The sequence below is a fragment of the Amborella trichopoda genome, chromosome 9 (assembly GCF_054954075.1).
Source record: "Amborella trichopoda isolate Santa Cruz 75 chromosome 9, AtrichopodaSantaCruz75HAP2 v2.0, whole genome shotgun sequence".
Lineage (NCBI taxonomy): Eukaryota > Viridiplantae > Streptophyta > Magnoliopsida > Amborellales > Amborellaceae > Amborella > Amborella trichopoda.
Genome location: NC_142344.1, coordinates 34,743,407 through 34,768,754, shown reverse-complemented (window position 1 = coordinate 34,768,754; position 25,348 = coordinate 34,743,407). Strand labels below are relative to the sequence as shown.

At 36.2% G+C, this 25,348-nt stretch overlaps 1 protein-coding gene across 24 annotated transcripts in view; it reads right to left on the bottom strand.

The window, feature by feature from the left end:
• The window catches only part of LOC18436622 (uncharacterized), a 42,739-nt gene extending 32,216 nt beyond the window's left edge, over positions 1-10,523 (bottom strand). For 5 of the 24 annotated variants that reach the window (XR_016040769.1, XR_016040770.1, XM_006846850.4 and 2 more), the window contains exons 1-3: positions 10,071-10,523; positions 4,661-4,795; positions 4,406-4,493 (exon numbers count right to left, since the gene is read on the bottom strand). Coding sequence is in view for 15 of the 24 variants with exons in the window: in XM_006846850.4 (XP_006846913.1) it covers positions 4,406-4,493; positions 4,661-4,795; positions 10,071-10,392 (545 nt within the window). In the remaining 9 variants the exon portion in view is untranslated. Of the gene's footprint in view, positions 1-4,405; positions 4,494-4,660; positions 4,796-9,894; positions 9,991-10,070 lie in introns of all 24 variants that reach the window. The other 19 variants (XR_016040767.1, XR_016040768.1, XM_020668738.2 and 16 more) reach the window with 10 other exon arrangements.
• Positions 10,524-25,348: the final 14,825 nt, after the last annotated feature.

The following is a 25,348-nucleotide window of genomic DNA, read 5'->3' as shown; positions in this document are numbered from 1 at the left end:
TCCCTGTGCATTGCTTTGCACGAGGATGGAGTCTGCTAAATTCACAGGCCCTGGCTTGGTTGTAAAATTACAACTACTAGTCATATTATGGCGAGACATAAATCTTACCCATGCATCATGAGTGATAGATTTTAAAAAGGGTCCTGCGCTGGAGTTATGGCCTTTCAAGGCCTTAAAACCCCAACATATTCATAGCTCTTAAATTCAGTGGGAGTAAAAGAGCGATATGACTCTATGATCTTAATACATCGGGACCAAGAGTCAGGAACCCTGAGAGTCATGAGGTCGATCTATGTGTGAAAGGCACCGAGAGGATTAAGGGTTACCTTTAGTCAAGGTTAGTTATAATTTTATGCTTCATGAGTATGAGATGGCCAGGGCATAACGTATATATGATTGATTGTGATATGAGCTCGACATTTTATTTTGTGTGTTTTAGTCCTGTATGAGAAGTCCGAGGCGCAGAGAGGACATAAGCTTAAATCCTTGACATAGTGACCTTCTCATGCATGTGCATGAATAGCTGCGAATGGCAAGCCGCTCTTCCAGACGATCTACTGTGAAGAGAAATGCACATGTGCCAAGAGAGGAACCCCTGCATCTATTTGAGTGCATGTCCTTCGGGGTGCACTTGTAATCAACTACAACTTAAGAATCCTAAGCAACACATTGGTTTAATTTTGATAAGCCAAGTATGAGCCCTTGATTAGTTTTGTGGGTCATGGGTATGTTGGGTCATACTGAGAAGGTGAATTTGGATTCCAGGTTTACCTAAGTGGAACGCTCTGATGCCTAATTTTATTTTCAAAAATGTGTTATTTTGATTAAATAAGCTTTGGTGAAGTTTTGGGAATTTTTGGAGATTTTTCTAAATTTTTATGAGCCCAAAATGGTAATTTCTAGAATCTTTTCCGAGAAATGACAAACAAGGACAGACATACAGAACCCACATGTGACATCCAAATGGTCAATGGGTGCCACATGGTTCTATGGGCTAGTCCACGTTAGCCCCACATGGAGGTGACGTTAACCCCTAATGGGAATCGTTGGTCATTTTTTAAATTGTGTAGGTATGCATTGTTTTATGGGAATTTTGGTGAATTTTGTGAAAAATAAAATTTGATTTTTGGCACGTTTTATGTGTAATATTTATGGCTGTATACATGTACAAAAGCTTCTAGAAAGGGCATAGGGTTTGATATGATGGTTGAATGTCATCCACGGGCTAAGTGGTTCTCTTGGCAAGCAATGCATAATCGGTTACCGATCACATCCATATTCCAACAACGAGGTATCCATATTGTTACCATCTTCCTTTTTTGCAGGAGCAATGACGACAACCTATGTCATCTTTGTTTCAATGCACGTTCTTCCAGGGTGTCTGGCAGTCCTTGGAGTGGCGATGTGGTAAGAGATTTGTGACTGGCTCATCGGCTCAGGATATTCTTCGCAGTTGGTTAGCCTTCAAGTTCAAATCAGCTGGGCTTCTCAACATCTGGATGGCTATTTTCTTCACTGCTATCAGGTTTCTTTGGGAGGAGCGAAATAGGAAAATATTTCGATTTAACGCAATGAGAAGAGAGCAGCTTGTCAATCAGGTTACTACTCATGTTAAGGCCCTAGCAGAAGTGAAAAATGGGTCTTTCACCTATCAGAAAAGGTGATTATTGGCAATCCACAAATTATTTGGCGCCAGTTGAAGCCAAAAGGTCAGATCCCAATCGCAAGGTCATTTCCTAAGGCTATGAGTTGTAAGTTGAATATTGATGGTGTGTCCTTGCACAATCTTGATTTGGCAGGAGGTAGCGGGGTCATAAGAAATAGCAATGGTGGTTTTGTGGCGCCGTTTGCTATAGACTTAGGGGTCACAATGAATAATTATGCAGAATTTAAGGCTTTAGAAGAAGGCATTCTTTTGGTTATTCAGACAGGTTGCTTCCCGATACAGATAGAAAGAGATTCATCTCTTCTAGTCAATTACATACAATAGTTGATAATTGCCATGTGAGGCTTTCACCCCATAGGTGATCTATTGCCCATATTTTTCGAGAGGTTAACATAGGAGCTGATGCCCTTGTTAAGAGAGCCTCGGTTTATTCAAGCACCACGATTTGACATAGTTGTCTGCCAGACTTTCTTTCCCTTCTTTATGAGAAAAGATTTTTCTTCCCCATCTTGAAATTCGATTTTTGAAAATAAAACCGTTTTTTGAAGTTCTTCTTTTTCTTCATCTTTTGTATTACTGGTGTTTCTAGTTTCAAAAGAGCTAGTCAATCCAGGAAAAATTGGTATCGAAAAATGTTTGAGACCAATTGGTTTTCTATTCAAAGATAATTCTTTTGGTTCAGAAAATCATGGTGTTGGACTATTAGGTACTGACTGACTCAAACTTTTGGTTGAAGTTCTTTGGTGTGAGAAGTACAAGTTTTTCCCAGATGCTTGGAAAGTTACAGGTTTCTAATCTTGGCTGTAATTTGCAGAAAAACTATCAACCAACCAATTTCTGGGAATTTCCAAATCCTTCCAGTTGATTAACCAGAGCTGGATTTCATTGTCGCTCTCATAATTATTCTCATGAACAATGAGGACTTTGGCTAAGATTTTATAGGAAGAGTTTAGAAGACTGATTGGGCGGAAATCCTTCATCCTATGGGCACCCTCTAATTTGGGAATCTGAGCTAGGAAGGTACATTTGTGAGCTGAATTTATTTTGCCCCTCAGGAAGAATTCTTCAAAGAAAGCTAGAAGGTCTGAAGCAGTTACATCCCAAAGGTTTTGAATAGGGCTATGGGGAACCCGTCTTGCCCAGGGGCTTTATCTTTGGGAAGGTCAAAGGTAGCTTTCCTTATCTCTTCCAAGGAGAATGGCCTCTCAAGATTGGCAGCAGCTTCAGGGGATATAACTTTGAAGGATAAATTGCCTAAACGGGGGTAAGGGAGGTTGGGTTTAGAAAAGAGGTTAGAGAAAAATCTAATGAAAAGACGACTGATGTGGTAAGGGTCGGTGAAGAGGTTGTTTTAAGGTTTGAGAGAGGTCAAATCTGGCTTGGGTTCTACCTTGACTTTCTAAGGGAGTTAGGGGTCTAGTTTCTTCCAATTGGTCCATGTCTGAGATTAAGGTTGAGTCAGCTCTTATCCGAGTTCTGAAATTTTAGGGGATATCCCTACTCCAAAGCTTGAGAGAAGCTTTTAGATTTTGGAGCTTACGAGTGAGCCTAAAGCCCTAAACCCTGCCCAACCGAAAACTTTTGTGGAGGACCAAACTAAGACGAACAAGGATGGAAAAGATGGTTCTTCAAACCAATGCAATTCGAACCTAAAAGGTTTATTGATGCAAGGAATGCGGTTGGTATCTAGGAGAATAGGTTTATGATCTGAGGTTACTTAGGGAGTACTCTGGAACTGATGCCAGGCATTTCTGCTTCCCACTGTTGGTTAATCAAAAACCTATCTAATTTTGACATAATTGGGGTTGAAGCATGGTTAGACCATGTAAAAGAGGCTCCTAAGAGGGGGATATCAATTAAAGGTATGCTCTCTATAAAGTCTGCTAAAGCTCTCATCGATGCATTGATACTCCCCCCATTTGATTTTTCATGTGGTCATCTCACAGTGTTAAAGTCGCCGGCCAATAGCCAAAGGATATTAAGTGGGGAGACAGTGAGGAAAGTTCCTGCCAGAGATTTGATGCCATAAACAAAGGAGGTAAAAAAGGGGAAGTTATCTGCTAGGCAGGAAAAGGATAAAGATACCGAGTATTCAAGGATTTGAATCGAGATACCTTGAAGAATGCCTGGGTTCCAAACAATCCATATACCCCCCGAGGAATCCTGTGAATCTTTGGCTTCCCAAGCACAGGGGTCTTGGCCCCGGATAGACTTTAATCAAAGACAAATCAGGGGACGTGAGCTTAGTCTCAAAAAGGGATAAAATAGTTGGGTTAACTGTACGGACTAGAGAAAGGAAAATGAAAAACTCATTTTTTCACCCATTAAAGATTAAAAAACCAAATAATACAGTCCTTTTATTATGAACCATTGAACCAAAAACCAAGTTGGTGAACAAACAGGACAAAAGTAAAGGGTCATATTTTTGGACGAAAGTAAATGGTCATACTATCATCGAAAAGGCAAAAAAGCACAGAATCACATTGAATTGGCTTGGGTTACAAAACAAACCACTAATCAAAGAGGAGTCACAACCAAGAATTGCCCAAGATGTTAGACATGACCACCTTATTCACAATTGCATGTTTTTAGAGCTTGACCCTCTCCATAGAATTCAAAACATTCATGAGAGCGACATTTCTAAAGGAACTGTTAGAAGTAGCAATGTCCTGCTGCAAAGAAAAGGAAAGGGCGGGGGGGGGGGGGGGGGGGGGGGGGGGGGGAACTAAAAAGACTGACCTACACCATTTCTTCTCCTCACTGTCAGCATAATCTTCAAGAACTGGTGTGTTGGGATGAATTCTCTTGCGTAAGTGGTCAACAATATCTACCAATGAAACAAGACAACTTTTAAAGGATCAAAGTGACCAAGACATTAACCCAGTTCCACAATTAAAGTGCTCTGAGATGCAAGTTTAATCTTGTCCAGCTCATTAGTCAATCCACCTCTAACACCTGAATTTCAGTCTTATAGAAACAAATAATCACACATACCTGATGAACCAACCAGTGGTTCACCGTCCACTGTCAAAATGGGAACTTTCTTGTAATCTGACCATTTGATCTGCTTTTTGCTAAGGGGATTGACTTCCACAACTTTGTATGCTATATCATGATAATCGAGAAAGGCTGAAAAGGAAAGCAAAGTTCACCACAAAAGTAAAAATATAGATCAATTAAACTTCGGGAGTCATGGATGATTTCAAGATAATACATGTGTGCGCGCACACGCATCGGTGCTTCTTTCTGCTGTCAAAACCCTTTTCATATATAGATAACAAACAATGAACAGTTTAAATGCAAATGAACTCATGACAAACAGATATCTCTGAGGTGAACTTGTATAAATATTAAAAATATCCGATACTCAGTGGACCCAGGCAGAAGATTCATGCGGACTCAGAACATTGACAAAACACCATAAAGATCTTTTGGCAACAAATAACTTAACATTAATGGTAAACAAGACAGCTAATTCATAAACCATAAAATAACCACCTACGCATTCATAGAGGATATTCTGCACTTTCATTACCAAGAAAGATGCAGATCTTCATATGCAAACTTGGGGAATCTGGAAGGGCTGCAATTTTTCACAACAAGATCAGTACCTACTACCAAATGGGGTTTTGGCTGTACGGTGTGCAATTGAGAACAAAGAAGTGACAACCAAATCCGCCATTCCTAAATCCTCCTGCTGATATCAATTGAGACTGATTCAGCTGGTTTGGACTAGATTTTCAAATGGGAACTCAAAGAGTAAAAGCTAGCGTGTATACCAGTTTAACTAAACACAACATATTTTTTAAGTCACATCCATTTGTCTGAGTATAACTTCTACAGGTGAATGATAAATGGGTAATGACATTTGAGCCCCTAACACATAACAAATAAATTTTTTTTTTGAAGTTTACAAATAACTAATGATAAACATGCAATTTACAAAACAAGTACACGACCTATGGCACAACAGCATAAAACGCTTAATGCTTCTAGAATAGTCCCTCAAAAGCCAATTGAATAGGCTGGTTGATTCAAAGTAAATACCATAATTTCATAGATGTCTGTCGCTAGTGATTTTTGTGAAAATGCATGCAAGCCATGAAGTAAACCCATGAAGTAGTCACCACACTGTGATGAACAAATATCTTGAAAAAAGTCCTTTCCCTTGTATGAAATGATAATCAGCTCCTCTATAGTTAGTTCACGCATGAAATACTAGATTAGCCTCTCTAGTGCCATTTCTTTTAAAAGAATGTGATTCTCAAAAGCCGAGATCTCAAACCAGATAGCATAGTCATATGACCATACAGCAATACTAGCTGTCACAGGACCAATTTTCACTAGCATAACCGTGCGCCATTAACTCGTAAGTTTGGCAGCTTAGGAAGCCAAATTCAGCATTTCACTGACACAAAATACACAGACAAGAGAGAAAGAGTGGGACAAGGGTCAGGGCCCTATTTTATTCCACTTTACACTTACAAGTATACTAAACTAGATGTCCCTCAAGGTCAGACCCCAGATTGGTTACATAGTTTTTGAATTCAAACTCATGGGACACATAGCAATCAACCTTTTTATCTTGCAAGGCCTACTTGTGGCACCATTACACCCACTTCATGGTATGTAGTTGTTACAAAGCCCACTCGCTCTCTAGCCCAATCATAGTATCTAGCCACCAACTTACTTGAATTTGAACTTAAAATTGTTACAGTCCAGCCACCTGCCCAACAAAAGCGCATTCAATGTCGTTTCCTAGCCCATTCACGTGCATGCGCACACATGGGGGTGAGACCTAATCCTCACGCACACTGAATGGCACCAACCTCACCTCCCATCAAAGGTGGTCCAAGGCAGGAGGGTGCTCCCTCATAGGTTTTGTCCATCTCAAAAACTGGCACAAAGTAACGAGGGCTGGCAACAGGCCGAGCCTGGGCTGGGCTGGGCCGACCGCAGCCCTAGTAACCATAGGGCCAGCCAGGCCTAGCCTGGCCTTGACCGGGCCAAAGAGGCCCTCGGCCAATAAGGTTTGGGCCTAGCTAGGCCGAATAAAATCAAAAGAAAAAAAAAGGAAGAGGGTTGAATTGGGCTGGCCATGGCCCAGGCCCAGGCCCAGTCCATCCCTACCCTAGGGCAGTGATTGTGTGGCCTTGGCTAGCCCTCAAGCCACATTTTGTGGCCCAACTCCTAGTTGTTTAGGGCTAAGCTGATCGGGGCGGACCACACGGCCCATTGCCACCCTTAAAAGTAACACAAGTCAGTATAAGAGCTATCAATCATTTTGGATTTGTGTAAGGACCAACAATAATTTCTCCATTCATTAGGCCCATCATGGGAGGTTCGTTGAGAGAGCCATTACCGTCAACCACCAAGCACACACCTAGCTAGGGGTCTGACAAGCCTTCCCCACCAAGAGTTCCCAACATCCCTATTGGAGGCTTAACTAAGAACACTTGGATAAGACCTTCGTATTCCCACAAGGTTGCATCCTTTTCACAGCTAGCTTCTTCTCCTAGCACGCCCTTCCACTTAACCAAAAACTCAACTCTTCTATTCTTCTTGCTTTGACCCAATACTAGTTAAACCAAGATGGCTTAAACCTCACCCTCAAACTAAGTTTGCAAAATTGGAGGCGCCAAGGTTTGTTAACCTATTAAAGAGATCTAATGGAGATTGTAGCAAAATTGCGCCAAGTCTGGCAAATTGAATGTTTTTTGTTGGTTGGCTGCTACATAGCACCTAAACAGTCTTCCACGATAATGTTCAACTTCTCAGTTGAATCATCAATCTGATAATGGTTACTGTGAGAAGCTCAGTTTCAAGCCCATTAGCTTGAATAGGTGTCCCTAAAACTAGATCATGAATCAAGCATCTTAATCACTCACAATATCTTTTGCCACACCCAACAACTTCATTACATGGATGAGGAACAATTATGCTGCTATTTTTGTTGTGCAACAGTCAACAGTCGCGATAAATGGGTTAGATTCGGTGCAGTATATAGAGAGCCTATCAAACACGATTATGATCTAATCATGCAATTGACTTTGGGCAACTCTCTTATGCAATCCATAGATAGGCTAACCTATGAACCCTCAAGTATGATTAGCTACTCTAATAGTCTGACTAGTATTTGCCGGTCTGTCCTGTTTTGCTAGCAAATAAAAGATGTCTCCACATAGTGCTCGACATCTTGCTCCATTTGGAGCCAGTAGAGCTAGGGCCTCTCTTTTGGTTGATTTGTAGCACAAGCACCATGGCACTCCCTCAAGAACTTGCAAAGCCCACTGATACATAAATAAGCCTTTCAATGGCAAAATCCACTCTCTAGACAAAATGGCTTGGTTTGTGCATCCTAGACTTGTTGCACCAGCTTCTTGATAATGGGATCACAATCGTGTTACAAGCAGATGTGTCCAACTAGGTTCCTTTCTATTTGTACCACTTCTACGACCACCATTGAATGCTTCAACTTGCATTTGAGGGCATTTGCGACTAAATTAACTCCCTTGCCTCATGCTCCAGGATGTAGCCAAACTCAACAAGGAATTCTTGCCATCTGACCTGCTTAAGGGTCAACTTCTTTTGCATGAAACACCTCATCGTCCTAGTATTTGTTAAAAGAACAATCTTAACTCCCAAGCAAACTGTGGCACCAAACACTTTAGAGCAAAACCGCTAGCAACTCGTTCTCAAGGATGAGTACCATTTCTATGTCTCACTGACCTTACAGCTATCAAACTCCACCGAATGACCATCTTAAATAAGTAGCGCTGCAATGATAGCTCAAGGCATCTGTCAGCACCTCAAAGGGTCAATCGAAGAAGGGGAGGTGCAACACCAGCATGTTGGTGATTGCACTCTTTAGATATTTTTCACAAGCTTGTGTCCAAACCCACTTGATATCCTTTTAGAGGGGATCCGTCAAGGCTACTATCTTCTTCAAGTACCCCACGATGTAGTAATTAGCTAGCCCCAAGAAGAAGCGTAGCTCGTGGATCCCCTTAGGTTGCTGCCAACCGAGGATGGCTCACACATTTTGGTTATCCTTCTCGATAGCATCTGCCTACCATGTCGTCAAGGAATATGATCTCTTCTTGGTTTTCCTTTATCTTTTTAGTACAAGCCTTTGATGTCAAATTTGGTCATTCAAGTTTTGCCTATATAAAGTGTCATCAAAACATACAACCAAGAAAGCATCAATATACATAAAGAACAAAACATATAAAAGACTGTTAAAGGTTGCCAAGGCATCCATGAGTCCAAATGGCATTACAAGGAACTCATATGATCCATACCGTGTCACACATGTTTTCTTTTCATTGTAATCACCAATGTGACCTTGCCAATATTCCAAGCGAAAGTACAAGCAAAGGGTAGGGTTCTTTACGGTCAACTTGTTAAATGTTTGGTAGTTTACAGCATTCACAACAAGCCATCATGCTCTTTTGAAACACAATTGGTGCACCGGAGGGTGACTCGGATGGCTAGATCATCCCCGCATCTAATAGCTCATCCAATTGCTTGCAAATGCAGTAGGAAGCTCTTGCAGAAGCTCTTGCTGATGGGCAACGAGCAGGTAATGTCTTAGGGAGCTATGTAGTCATGGAATTAACGTCTGGAACCAACAAGTCACCCCTTGACTCATTGGTAACTAAAGCCGCCAAGTGAAATCACCATGCTGCAGCCCTGCCTTCAGCTACACTGCAAACAACATTTGCCCTTCTCTTTGCAAATCATAGGGACCATGCAAGGGCACATCTCGTTTATTATAGCCACCACTCTAGATTTATTTGGAGAAACCCCAAATAGGTTTACTTGGAGATGATGAACAAAAGTCAGAAAGTACATTCTTGAGCAAGGCATAGCAATACGTCAATGTGGAACTCTCATGCACAGATACAAGTTTTATTGTCTGTGCACAACATGACTATGTCTTCCCATATGGACACTGATCCTGATAAGAGATACTGCTAGGATATAAAAAGACAGCTACCAAAAATATCAAAATGAATACAATATAATATATGCATCATGATATGCTACATATATGTATTGATGGGTTTGATGCATATAACAGTATTAAATTTATATATGTGTCATTAATCAAACTGTATGCAAAGGCCAGTGCCGAGGAAAATAAAAGTGTAGGAATACAGAAGTACAAGGAATTCAAGCACCAACTACAACCACATACTTTACACAATTTTCATTCTCAGACATACCCCAATTCTCATTTTCGCATGTCGAAGTCTTTAAAACAAAGTTGTGAACAGAGCCAACAGACGAATCGCTTTCAAGATTTGAACAAAGGGAAGCAACTACAGGAAAGAAAAAGGAAACGAAAAAATGACAACAGGGTCTTCAGTAAAATTGGGTAGCAGAGATGATAAGAATTTACCTTTGACCTTGTTGCAGAAAGGGCAAGCCTCGTACTGATAGAGGACCACGTTATGGGGAACGAGCTCTGGCGAAGGGCGTTCCTTGGCCTCAGCATCATTCAAGAGAGAAAAAGCACCAGCAAAACCCAAGGAAAGGGCTCCTGCGAACAAAGGAGAGAATTTAAAGTGACTACTTGGGATTGGGCGTGGGCTAGAGAGAGAAGCGAAGTGAGAAGCACCAATGAGTCTGGAGGAAGGTCCTCCTCTTCCTCCTGCAAGTAGTCTAGGGAGCAGAAAAGATGAGGGCAACAATCCCTGAATCCTTGTCATATGCATAGCCATTCTCTAAACCACACGCGCTCTCTCGCTGGCGCCTACCTCTGTCTCTCTACATACCGAAAGGATCGCAGGAAGAGAGCAGCGTGTTGAACGCCTTCTCTGCTCTTTTCTCCTTTTTAACGCTTTTGCCCAATGGTTTAAAAAACGGATCCTTTTGAAAAACGGATCAGTCTTCTAAAAAACCGATCAGGATCGGCGATTCGGATAGGAAATCGGATGAATAGATCGGAATAAAGCTTCAAAAAAATCCGAAAAAAATATTAAAATTCATTATAAATATTGTTTTTTAGAAATTCAATAAGAAATGAGGGTACTCCATTAAGAATTTTCATGTTTTTGAATGAATATGCGAATATTGATATGTTCTTTTCCTGCATGAACCGTCATTCAGCATTTAATTTACATCACACAAAAAGATAAACATAGAATTATCATGGAATAAGTATATCAACATACATGGACTACAATAAAGCATAAAATTAGTAACATACGATCTAAAAATAAAATGATAGACGATGTTGTTGTTATTCTTGGTCACGCTGATGCCATTGATTGAATTCGTTTGACAATTCATTGATTCGATCTAAAAACGAATCATCGATATTAGCGGGCGTCTGACTATTCCCAAATCCCTGAGTGTTAGTATTTTGTTGTGTTCCCAATCCAAAATCCCCGAAGCTTGTTCATCCTTCATGCTCACCTGCACTGTCGTGCTCATCCCTACACTGTTGCTGTTGGAACTCGATATGTGAATAATATGGCTGGGATAGGGTGGCATCAGAATCATCATCTCTCTCATTTTCTCTTAGATTTTCAAAAAATTCGATCATGGATTACAAAAAAAAATTCGATCATGGATTAAAAAAAAAAATCACAAATTTTCAAACAATTCAATCATGGATTACAAAAAATTCGATCATGGATTATAAAAAATTCGATCATGGATTACAAAAAATTCGATCATGGATTACATAAAATTCGATCATGGATTACATAAAATTCGATCATGAATTACAAAAAAAAAAAAACATAAAAAAACAAAAAATTCGATCGTGGATTACAAGAACAGAAAAAAACAGTTCGATCATGGATTACAAAAAATTCAATCATGGGATACAAAAAAACAAAAAAACAAAAAATTCGATCATGGATTACAAGAAAAAAAAACAAACATTTCGATCATGGATTACAAAAAAGTCGATCATGGATTACAGAAAATTCTATCATGGATTACAAAAAATTCAATCATGGATTACATAAAATTCGATCATGGATTACAAAACAAAAAAAACAAAAAATTCGATCGTGGATTACAAAAAAAGAAAAAAACAATTAGATCATGGATTACAAAAAATTCAATCATGGATTAGAAAAAACTCTATCATGGGTTACATAAAAAACAAAAAACAAAAAATTCGATCATGGAATACAAAAAAAAAAAAAAACATTTCGATCATGGATTACAAAACATTCGATCATAGATTACAAAAAATTCTATCATGGGTTACAAAAAAAAAACAAAAAACAAAAAATTCGATCATGGATTACAAGAAAAAAGAACAAACATTTCGATCATGGATTACAAAAAATTCGATCATGGATTACAAAAAATTCTATCATGGGTTGCAAAAAAAAAAAAAAAAAACAAAAAATTCGATCATGGATTACAAAAAAAAAAAAAAAACAATTCGATCATGGATTACAAAAAAAACGATCAAGTAGAACAAAAAAATCTATCATGGAATACAAAAAAAAAAAAAAAATTGTTCGGGACTCGCCTATTCGATCCGTCTATGGCGATTCTCGAGTCGAACTGGAAACCGGGTGAGTCCGGTTCGACTCGGCGTTTTTTTAAACACTGATTTTAACATTGGAAAAGGTTAAAATAAGGCCAAGGCTTTCTTGAAAAAAATAATTCTTTGCTTCAAACGTCAACAAAAACTACACTTTTGACACCAGAAAATCTTCTAATCGATCATCTTGATTTTTATCACGATGATTGCGAAAAAATAAGATTTCAATCCCTGAAAGTAATGTATATTATAACAGTTATCTAGATTGTCCATTCTCAAATATTTGTAGATCTATAGATTTGTACTATTTTTTAAACTATACTTTTTATTAGTAGTAGTAAAAATAGATTCTAGAGCCAACTGGAAAATAGATTATGTTATCCAAAATGCTTTTCGGATGCAATATTGAGGTAAGGCTTCACTTAATGGGTGTGGTTTCTATAAGGCCGCAACCTTAAACATCCAATGAAGGTGTACCTTCAAATTTTATTATAACATGAAATTTTGATGTAAAAAATTGTTGGGTTTATCTAAAAATCTATTTTTATGTCTAAATATAAAAATTTAAACTTCAAAAATAGTTAAAATCAAGTAGATCTATAAATATATGGAAATCTTGAAAATGGATGGTCTAGATAATGTGTTGCAAGATGCACAATTTTTGAGACTCAAAATCTTTTTTTTTTTATATTCATACATCTCGATGCCGAGATGATCTATTAGAGGAATTTTCAACACTCAAACAATATTCTCCGATGGAGTTTTTAAATGCATATGTAGTTCTATATTTTAAGATTGCGACTTTCTATATCGATCAATTCCAAAAAAACCCAAAAAAGCAAAAAAAAAAATTGGAAAAGTGCGCCTTGGGGAAGTGAGCGCGGCCGGGTACGATCTTCACGAATCGGACCACAGAATCGCCCGCTCGTTGAGACTTCAAGGTAAAAGCAGTGTTTTAAAAAACGCCGAGTCGAACCGGACTCACCCGGTTCGACTCGAAAATCGCGAAATGGGGATCGGATCGGCTAAGAAATCGGAAATCGTCCGGTTCTAGAGAGAACCGTTCTAGAGAGAACCGGACGATTCTGCACAGCCGAGTCACTGTGCGGAATCGGCGGGTCCGTGAAGAACACGGGTTGCACAGTGTTCTTCACGGGATTCTTTGAAATTAGTCATTTTTTGATCATTTTTTTTGTTTTTTTTTACATGTGATCCAATTTGTAGGCTGTAAACAGCTTTATTCAGCTTTTTCAAAGATTAAATGGTTGAAAAATTTGGTGTTTTTTGATCACGAAAAATTTGGTGTTAGGGTTTTCGCCTTTTCTGAAAGTTTTATGCTAAATAGGGCATGAATCTTTCAAATTTTGTAGGCATTTTGATCTTAAAGCTGTGAATCAAAACCTTTTGTTACTAATTTGTGATAATCGTTGAGAAAAACAGAGTTTTTTGGAGATTGAAGGCTTCGGTTCACAAAATCAGGTAAGAAGTTTGGGTTTTTTTTTTTCCGCCATTTGATTTATTTCACGGCATATTTTGAACATAATGAGTTCAATAATTAGGGTTTTTAATCTTTATTGTGTCTAGTATGATTTAAAATTTTCAATTTTATGTAATCTGGTCAATTACAGCATGAAATTTGAGATGAACACTGAGATGTCTGCGGAACCAAAATTCCGCTGTTGTTTTTTTTTTTTTTTCCGCCTTTTGATTTTGTTTTCATGATATATTAGAAATAAGGTGTTAAAAATTTAGGGTTTTGATTCCTTATATTGTTGTTTATCAGAAAATATACTCAATTGGATGTAATTTATTCACTTAGAGGTGGATTTTTGAGTTAAAATCGCTTATGTAAAACGGCTCTGTGAAGAACAAATTTTTTTTTTTTTTGTAACCCATGATAGAATTTTTTGTAATTCATGATCGAATTTTTTGTAATCCATGATCGAAATGTTTGTTTTTTTTTCTTGTAATCCATGATCGAATTTTATTTTTTATTTTTTATTTTTGTAACCCATGATAGAATTTTTTGTAATCCATGATCGAATGTTTTGTAATCCATGATCGAAATGTTTGTTTTTTTTTTTGTAATCCATGATCGAAATGTTTGTTTTTTTTTTTGTAATCCATGATCGAAATGTTTGTTTTTTTTTCTAATCCATGATCGAATTTTTTGTTTTTTGTTTTTCATGTAACCCATGATAGAGTTTTTTCTAATCCATGATTGAATTTTTTGTAATCCATGATCGAATTGTTTTTTTATTTTTTTGTAATCCACGATCGAATTTTTTGTTTTTTTTTGTTTGTTTTTTTTTGTAATCCATGATCGAATTTTATGTAATCCATGATCGAATTTTTTGTAGTCCATGATTGAATTTTTTGAAAATTTGTGATTTTTTTTTTTTAATCCATGATCGAATTTTTTTTTGTAATCCATGATAGAATTTTTTGAAAATTTGTGATTTTTTTTTTTTAATCCATGATCAAATCTTTTTTTGTAATCCATGATAGAATTTTTTGAAAATTTGTGATTTTTTTTTTTTAATCCATGTTCGATTTTTTTGAAAATTTGTTATTTTTTTTTTTAATCCATATTATTCAAAGAGAAAACGAGAGAGATGATGATTATGAGGCCACCCTATCCCAGCCATATTATTCACATATCGAGTCCCAACAGCAACAGTGTAGGGATGAGCACTACAGTGCAGGTGAGCATGAAAGATGGACAATCTTCGGGGATTTTAGATTGGGAACACAACAAAACACTAACACTCAGGGATTTGGAAATAGTCAGACGCCTGCTAATATCGATGATTCGTTTTTAGATCGAATCAATGAATTGTTAAACGAATTCAATCAATGGCACCAGCGTGACCAAGAAGAACAATAACGTCGTCTATCATTTTAATTTTAGATCATATGTTACTAATTTTATGCTTTATTGTAGTCCATGTATGTTGATATACTTATTCCATGATAATTTATGTTTATCCTTTTGTCTGATGTAAATTAAATGCTGAATGGCGGTTCATGCAGGGAAAGAACATATCAATATTCCCATATTCATTCAAAAACATGAAAATTCTTAATGGAGTACCCTCATTTCTTATTGAATTCTTAAAAAACAATATTTATAATGAATTTTAATAAATTTTTTCGGATTTTTTTAAAGCTTTATTCTGACCAATGCACCCGATTCCCGATCCGGATGGTCGATTTGCCAATTCGGATCGGTTTTTTGGGAGCCCGATCTGGGTCACCGATCCGTTTTTTAAACCATTGGTAAAAATACATCTCTCTTTTTAACAATTTAATAGTACATCTCAGTTTTTAACTATTTAATATTGGATGGGATTTCTATGAGTCATCTGACACATATGTCCCCCCTCTAAAATCTGTTTTAAAGATGGATTTTTTATCCAAGGTTTTGGGGATTTCTAATCTAGGCCATGGTGATCATGACTAAAATAATAATAATAATTATTATAAAATTATTTTTCTTGTATTTGTTGCGCACCGTCAATGTGTTTTTTATATCCGTTGCACTTTATGCAATGTCCATCTTAATGTGGACATTTGTGGGTCAGCACGCTCTTATCTCCACTGACTCACATAAAACTTTTCTTTTAATAATTTGTCTTATTAACCTATGCGAACTCATGGTTACTTGTATTTTGATAGAATTTTTAAAATTCAATCAGAAGACATGAGTAAAATATTAAATAGTTTATCTCTTACATTTATTTTAACAAAGTTCCCTTTTTTTAGTGGGTGCTTTGTGTTAGTTGCCTAGTTAAGAAACCTCTATTGCTATCTTCTCACTTGAAGTGCCTTGGTTCCCCTCATGAAATTATACCTCACTCTTCTCCCCTACAAATTTAATGAGGAAAATATTGCATTTTTGTTTTAAAACATCAAAGGTGGTATTTCAAAAAAATCCTTCCAAATTGTAATAATCTGAGAGTGTAATTATGCATTGTTGTAGAGAGAAACAATAAATTTTAGTCTCATATTGAATAACAAAACAATTTAAATGATACATAGAAATGAGAATACCCTCCGTTGTCTTCCAAGAACCAGTAGGAGAGAATGTCTATTCTAAACATACAACGTGTACAATGCACAAGTGCAAGGATGTTTGAGACGCACTGTACATTTTACATGCTCGCATTGGCACAAGAATTAAGAAGCACCCTTAACCGGGGAATGGGTAATGGTCTTGCTTGCAGTTTGTTTTTGCTCTCTTCTTACAGAAAAGGAAAGTAGGCATAAGTTTCATTCACACCTAGTAGCACTGGGAACTCGTATGAATTAGGAATCCATGCTTTGGCTAATCATCTTGAAAATTGTATTTTATTTGTTGAATATGAGGGGGGACCTGATTTTAGTCTATCTACTTAATGGGATTGTTGGAAGAACCGGTCCAATGGGCATAACTGAGTCAAAAAATTTGAATAACCAAAAACCGAATTTCATACCTAAGTGCCCACAGTCAAGTTTTGGTCAATCGGAGCCATCTTTACTACCCTCCTCTCTTAAAAAACAATTTAGAGATGAACGATCAGCTCATATAGGGAAGTTGTACAACCACTAGAGCTGCCAAAATCGGTTTCATACTACATATCCTGAGCAAAGTGGAAGCTCACAAATACTTTGACAAATGCAACACTTGTGACAAGAGGAACAAAGTGCAAGCTCGCTCTCTCGCGCACAACTCATTTATCTTTTTGTGGGTTGTGTTTCTTCTAACAACTCAAAAGGGAGAACACTATGTTATCTCTTTCAAGGCAGATTGCTTCACTCTCACAGCTTTCCTTAAGACCCACACCCCTCTCCCTGTTATAGTAAGAGGAAGGTCGTCCTCATGCCCTCATTCATAAAGGTATAACCCCCTCATGAATGGGGCAGCCATTAGGATGCATGGTGAATGCCTTCATGGGGTGTAACCTCGTCATGAAGAGGGTGTAATCTTCACCAACTCCCTCTTTATAAAGAGGTTGTAACCCTTATGTTGAAAAAACTTGAGGGAAGAGATGGACCCACTCTTTGGATTAAGCGCAGTGTCTTTAGACTATCGATCGCAAACATCAGGCTTTTACCAGAACTGTAAGAACTTTGTAAATTTCTATGTACCTCTCCATGGCCATGAAACCCTTCTTAAAGATGGATGGAGGAGGTCGTTCTCTAACGTTTGGCTTCCTCCTGAAATCTCTAAGAAAACGTGGCCCTATAATCCTGGGAAATGGGTGGTTACTTTCTAGCCATTAAATAACAGTACTTTCTCTCTCAAAGAAGCCTCCCTTTTTTAGTGATAAGCATTAAATTATGAGAGAGATAAATATTGCACGTTTAAGGCCTCATGACCATATACATGTACCAACATCTCCCACTTGCCCTTGAGGGCCATATATATTGAAATATCATAAAGTCTTTACCACTTAATGAATTTAACATTTATGTGCATATTTTTGTCATGAGGCTTTCATGCAAGTGCAGTTATACATCTCATAACAAAAAATATCCAAAGTCATGTCATGGTTTTTCACGCTAATACGGTTTTTCCTCTCATGACCAAGACATCAAAAAATATCACATTTGGGAGTTCCTGACTTAAATATTTTTAAGTCTAATCAAAACTACATGCTTTGATAATATTTCTGCACTAAATCCCTTTGTTAAAGGGTTAGCAATCATATCTGGAGATGATAAATAGCTTACAGTTATTTCATTCTTTCCAATAGTATCATAAATATAATGATAATCAATTCAATGTGCTTATCCTTGGAACTATAAGCTCCATTTCTAATTGATGAAATAGCAGTCTAATTATCACAAAAAAATTTAATAAGTCCGTTGGTTATATCCAACTTCAAATCATTTATGAAGCGCTTAATCCAAACGGCATAAGTTGTAGCAATGCTACAAGCAATATACTCAGCTTCCATAGTATATCGAGCTACACAACCTTGTTTCTTACTTGACCAAGAAAAACATCCACCACCAAAGATGAATACAATTCCTGAGGTTGATTTTCTATCATCTAGGTCTCTTGCCAAATCTGCATCTGAGTATCCAGTAACCTCTAAGTTGTCAGCTTGGAAGCACAACTTATAATTTTTAATTTTCTGAATATATCTGAGTGTCCTTTTTACAGCTTGCCAATGAGCCATCCCAGGATTACTCTGAAATCTACTTACAAGACAATGTGCATGATTCAAATCAGGTCTTGTACACAACATGGCATAATTTATGCATCATACAGTTTAAGCATATGAAATCCTTTTCATTTCAGCTTTGTCACTATCATTTAATGGACACATTTTCTTTGATAATTTTAAGCATTTACAAACACGTATATCTATGGGCTTGCAATTTTTTATCTTAAATCTTTTTAAAACACTTTCTAAATAATTTTCTTGAGATAGACATAGAAGTCTTGAACTTCTATATCTTGTTATCTTAATGCCCAATACATATGAGGCTTCTTCTATATCTTTCATCTCAAAATGGGAAATTATTCATGATTTGATATGGTTAATCATGTCAATATCATTACCGACTATCAAAATATCATCCATATATAGTGACAATATAACAAAATTGCTCTCAGTATTCCAGACATACACAATGGTTTAACCTATTGGCTATATAATCAATTTCAGTGATTGCATTATGAAAAGTAAAATATCATTAGCTAGAATACTGTTTTAGACCATATAAAGATTTTTTAAGTTTATATACTTTGTCTTCTTGGCCTTTAATTACATGTCCTTCTGGTTGTTTCATGTATATGTCTTCTTTTAATTCTCCATTTAAGAAAGCTGTTTTGACATCCATCTGAAATAATTCTATATCATAATATGCAACTAATGCAAGGATGATCCTAATAGATGAAAATTTTGCTACCGGAGAATAAGTTTCTACATAATCTATACCCTCCCTTAGGGTAAATCCTTTAACTACCAACCTAGCTTTATATTTATCAATGGATCCATTTCCATTAAGCTAATAGCTTCACTGTAGCTACGAGGTTCATCTATTGTATCCTCACTCATTGAAGAGTAATTATCTTCATTCATAAATACATACAATTCTTCTAAAATCGTAGGTATAATTGATTCAATTGAATCATTCTCACTAAATGTAAAGGGAGTCTGAGAAACAGGGTCTTCTATACCATTATATTTATCAATTTCACGTAAGTCAATAGGCTTATTTAAAATATTTTCATCATCTATATTTTCTAAGAAATGAGCATTACGACTCTCTATTAATGATCTAATATCATGGTTATAGAATCTATACCTTTTAGAATTTTCTGAATAGCCTATAAAAGAAGCATTTTATAGTTTTACTTTGTAATTTATATTTATTTTGTGGTGGTATAAGCACAGGTGCCTAATAACCCAAACTTTCAAGATAGTAAGGTCAGGTTTCCTACCTGTCTATAATTCATATGGGGTCAAGTTTATAGATTTAGTTGTAACACGATTAATGACATATATTACAGTGTTAAAAGCATCACCCAAAAACTAAGGTGAGAAATTTGAATGGCTCATCATGGACCTAACCATGTCTATTAGAGTTTTATTTTTCCTTTCAGCTACACCATTTTATTGTGGTGTATATGGCATAGTTGTTTGGTGAATTATACCATGCTCCTTACAAAATTCAGAAAATAAAACGGAGCAATATTCACCTCCCCTATCTGTTCGAAGAATTTTAATATATATACCCTACTGATTTTCTACCTCAGCTTTATATTTTTTAAATGTTTCTAATGCATCTAATTTCTTACTAATTAAGTATACATATCCATAACGTGAATAATCATCTATAAATGTTATGAAATATTCCATACCTTTATGTGTTTTCACATTTAATGGGTTACATATATCAGAGTGAACAATACTAGACTGAACATATATCAGTTCACTAGACCTTTTCCCTTTAGGGAAATGCTTCTTAGTTAATTTACCATAAATAGATGGCTCACATGTTTTGAACACAATTTCTCCTAAATTGGGGAGTAAGTCTTTTTTAACCATTTGATTCATTTTGTCTTTATTTATATGTCACAATCTTAAGTGTCATAAATATGGATCATCCATACACATAAAAGCATCAAAAGAAGCATCAATATAACCAGAAAATGATGAACTTTCATTAATATTTAGTCAATAGAAATTGTCAACTTTAGTACCGTACACCAAAGCTCTAGAATGCTTCCCAATGGTAACTCGACCAGACCTGAACCATATTTCATAACCCTTGTTGTCTAGCCTTGGGACAAAAATCAAATTGCGCCTCATATTGGGTGCATACAATGTATCAGTCAATAAGAGATTTGTTCCTCCTGGTAAACACAGCTTGAAAGTACCAACACCTAGTACATCGAAGTAGGTATCATTTTTCATATAAATCTGCTGGTTACCGGCTGCAATCTCTTTCAATTATGTGAATCCATCCTTGGTCCTTAAGACATGTCGAGTGGAGGCTGAGTCGACCCATCAATTTCTCAGGTCATGATCGGCAATTATTGATTCTAGGAGAATGCAGATCAAGTCCTTTCTCTTAGTTTGATTATTTCGAACAGGGTTTTTATTTTGGTTCCTATTTTTATTTTTCAGTTGAGGACAATTAAACTTGATGTGCCCAATTTCCTTACAATAAAAACAGGTCTTCTTAACCTTATTCTTTTGATTTTTAAAATTTCTCATCATTCCCTTATACCTAGTATTTTTCTTATAATTGAAAGGTTTCTTGAGGATCTGAGAAGATAAACTTTGGGCAAAGTGGAGCTCAGTTGACTTCTTCCTCATTCTTCTCTAAGCTTCAATACTAAGATACATAGGAAGATTTAACATGGTTATCCCTTGTGAAGAATGGTACAATGCAATTACAACAGACTCCCAAGATGGAGGGAGACTGTTAAGGACAATGGACACTTGCATATGATCGGGGACTAGATTTCCAGCTACAGTAAGGTCTTTTGTGAGCACTGTCATTTTATTGACATGCTCGGTCACTGAGTCTGTTCTACAAGAATTGTATTTTTCAAGCAATAATTGTACATGGGTCTCAGAAGTGGTGCCATACTTTTCAGATAGGGTGCATATCATACTTTGAGTTGTGGTGTAATTCTCAAAGACTCTAATTAAATCATCTTCCATAAAGCACAACATAGTAGTCCTAGCTACTTTGTCATCTTCTAACCATTCTTCAAGTCTCTTTCTGGCTTGACCATTGGCATTAGGCTCTAAAACTGGTGGTTCTGTTTCTAAGACATACTATACCCTATCTTGAAAAAGAATATATCCAATTTTTATTTTTCATATAGAAAAATTGGTCCCATTGAGTTTTTCAAGTTTAGATAATTCTGACATGACTAGCCTAGATGCCATTTTAAATTTTTAGATAATACCTAAAAGTTCAAAAACAAATTTAATTGTGTTGAAGAAAAGGTTGTCTGTTAGCAAAATCAATAAGTTTGCCGACTCTCAGTCAGCTGCAACTTCAAAGAAAATTTTTTTCGAACAGTTTATGTTCGCACTGCTGTGATGCAACAAAAAATTAATAAAGTAAGGCAGCAACTACTTTTATTTCAAATCTTGTATAAGAATAATTTTCATAAATATGTGAATATGTCTTAGCACAAGATAGAGAGTCTACAATGATATTTGATATTTTTCAACAAAAAATATGGCATTGCATAATCACAAAAAAAAGAAGAAGGAAAATTCACAAAATCAAGATCATGAAATTTTCTAACTTAAAGAGACCAAAGCATATGATAATTATGCAATGCAGTGACACTTATTATGCAAATAAAATATGTCGAAAATCCCTAAATTATAGGTCACAAAAAAAAAAAAAAAAAAAATGCAATTGAAATGTAAGCCTTTACTCCAATAGAATTGGCACGTGCATAATAAGATTCAACAATAATAATAATATGCACTAATTTTCAGCAACAAAAAGATGGAAGAAAGAAGATGCCAGCCACCTGATTTTCAGCAGTCCATGGTCAGTAAAAAAAAAGTATATAACAATATGTAAATTTAGATGCTCAGCTACCTTCATAGAGTAAAAGAATTTTTTTTTTTTTCAATCTTTACAAATTGCTATTATTATTATTATTATTATTATTATTATTATTATTATTATTATTATTATTATTATTATTATTATTATTATTAATTTTATTAGAAAATAGAGAGAAGAATTATTTGCCTTATTTTCTGTTACTTGACCGTGGGCTCAAGTATGTACTGTATCAGCAACTTGATCTGAGAGAAAAATAACTACACAACTTGTTCCTACTCTAGACAGAGAGCTTAATATTGAGGCGTAGAGAGAGAACCTAATATTGAGGCATATGCTAAGTTGAGATAACTCTTCTGCAACAGCCTTAAACTTATTTTCTCTCTCTTCCTATTCTTTTGATGATTCTTCTAGCGTCTCTATCTCTTTAACTTTTATCTACAAAAGATTAAACAGAGGACTCATCCGAGTACGCCATGATTACGTAAGCCAAACGCAATCTAGAGAGAGAAAATATGGCAAAAGAATTTACAAAAAGAAAATATTCCAGAACCAACAATACCAGTAAAAACAAACACTGAATCGCAAATGAGGAGCAATAAATTAAGAGAGAGAAATTTATAAAAAATAAATAAATTCAGATCATTAAATTTAAGGTTAGAAAAAAAAAATTTACAGCAAGATATACGTGAATGACAAAGCACAATATTATAGTTACTGTAAATTAAATTCAAGAAAAAAATAAGATATAAAATACCAAAAAAAAATTGGGATCTGTAGTTTATGAGCCCACCACGCTTCCACAACCTGCTCTGATACCAATGTTGAAAAAACTTGAGGGAAGAGATGGACCCACTCCTAGCATTAAGGGCAGTGTCTTTAGACTATCGATCACAAAGATCAGACTTTTATCAGAACTGTGAGAACTCTGTAAATTTCTATGTACCTCTCCATGGCCATGAAACCCTTCTTAAAGAATGATGGAGGAGGCCGTTCTCCAACGTTCGGCTTCCTCCTGAAATATCTGAGAAAACGTGGCCCTGTAATCCTGAGAAGTGGGTGGTTACTTTCTAGCCGTTAAATAATGATGCTTTCTCTCTCTAAGAAGCCTCACTTTTTTAGTGATAAGTATTAAATTATGAAAGAGAGAAATATTGCACGTTTAAAGGCCCCATGGCCACACGTACCAACACTCATGAAGAGGATATAGTTAACGATTAGATGCATCCTCTCATTAGGGACGCAACTCATACCTATATCTCCCACTCATTATGTGTGTCAAATTTTTACATACTTAAATAAGAGTTCTTGTTCAATATCATTTTGTGAGTATTCTTTTCATATGAAGATAAAATGCATCGCGCAACCTAAAGAGCAAACTTTCTAGTAAAGATAATCATGCGAAGTTTCCAACCAATTGGCATAGAATGCGTCATCTCTCTAATACTTGTAAAAGGGAAAATAAATATAGCTTTACCTGCCCTAGACCCGATTTTACCATACAAGGCTAAGTTCTCAATAAATACCTCAGGAGCCTACGTCAATGTGAACATAATGTGTACTATTTCTTTGTAGTACCAAAACGAGTGTGGTGTCAAATGGTCTTCCCTTATGACACACATTATTCTACTTTGACCTGATCATCGTCTTAGCAATATCCTAGACTAGTCTTATATTTGATCCTAAGTGAGTATTGCCAAAATGAATGATCAAAGCAAATTTTCCTAATATAGTCTAAGGTATATGAGTGAACCATTGCTCACATACTAACTAGCATCTCACGATGGCAAAAAGGAATGGTGATCATCTTTTTATATGTGTGGGTATTTTGGTCAGGATTAGAACACATGTGGTATGAATCATATATCATGCTGGATCACATAAAAATTGCATCGGAGTTCACACCATGCAGATTATAGGCATCTTGCAATCATGTGATATGTTGCCATTTAAGCCCCTACAGTTACATCCATGCATCAACCTAAACATCCTTGATGTCCTTCCCTAGCTTCTACAAGCTGCATGATCTTAGGTACGCCAATTTAAATATTATGTCAACCTGAACATCCCTGATGGACCACTACTTTAATTTTTTGGTTTTTATGTTTGAGTTAACTGCATTCATGTACTGAAGGTTGTTATGGTTTTCTTCATTCTAATAATATTTCCATACCTTGGGTCCCATTCTTGTTGTTTGCTAATGTACTTCTTGTGTTTAATATAGTTGTTGTTTTATTGTATACTCCTAATATATGTTTTGTATCGTGACAATAGAGTAAGCATTGTTATTCTATGGGCCTTGAGTCTTGTGTACAAAATTATTTAAGAATCCTTTAAATGTATAGTTCTTGTGACAAAGTAAGAAACCTCTGAGAGTGGTCATATCTTAACATTGAATAGGTAATTTACCTCACCCATATCCTTCATCTCAAATTTAGAAGACAACCATTCCTTTGTGGCAATGAGTTGTTCCATATTGTTCTCAACCATCAAAATAACGTCAACATACAAAAATAATATCTGGATGTTTTTTTTGTACTTCTTGATATATATACATAGTGGTCTTCTAAAATCATTTCAAAACCACAAGTCACTATGGCTATGGGGAATGTGGTATACCACTATCTTTAATAATTGCATGAGACATGTAAGGACATCTTGAGTTTACATACTTCCTGTTTAAGACTAGGGCCTACAAAACCTTTAGTTTGCTCCATATTGATATCTTCTATCAAGCCATCAGTTACAAATCAGTCGTCACATGCATTTGAAAGAGCTTTGGATCCAAATATGGGAGGACAATTAGGATTAAACAAATCGAGGTCATTCTTACTACCAGGGAGATTGTTTCTTTGTAGTCAACTCCTCAACTTGGAATAACCATTTTGCTATTAATCGGGCTTTATAATTATCTTCCTCTTGATTTTTAAGACTCACTTGTTTCAACTGGGTCATCTGTTAGGTGGCAAATCTACAAATTCACAAACTTAATTATGCTCCATGGAACTAAGCTTATCTTTTGTACCAAATATCCACTGATTCATTATAGAAAAATTCAAGCCTTGTGGAATGAGCTAGATTCATCAATGTCAAGTGACATAGACGTAAGCCTTTTATCTCAAAGT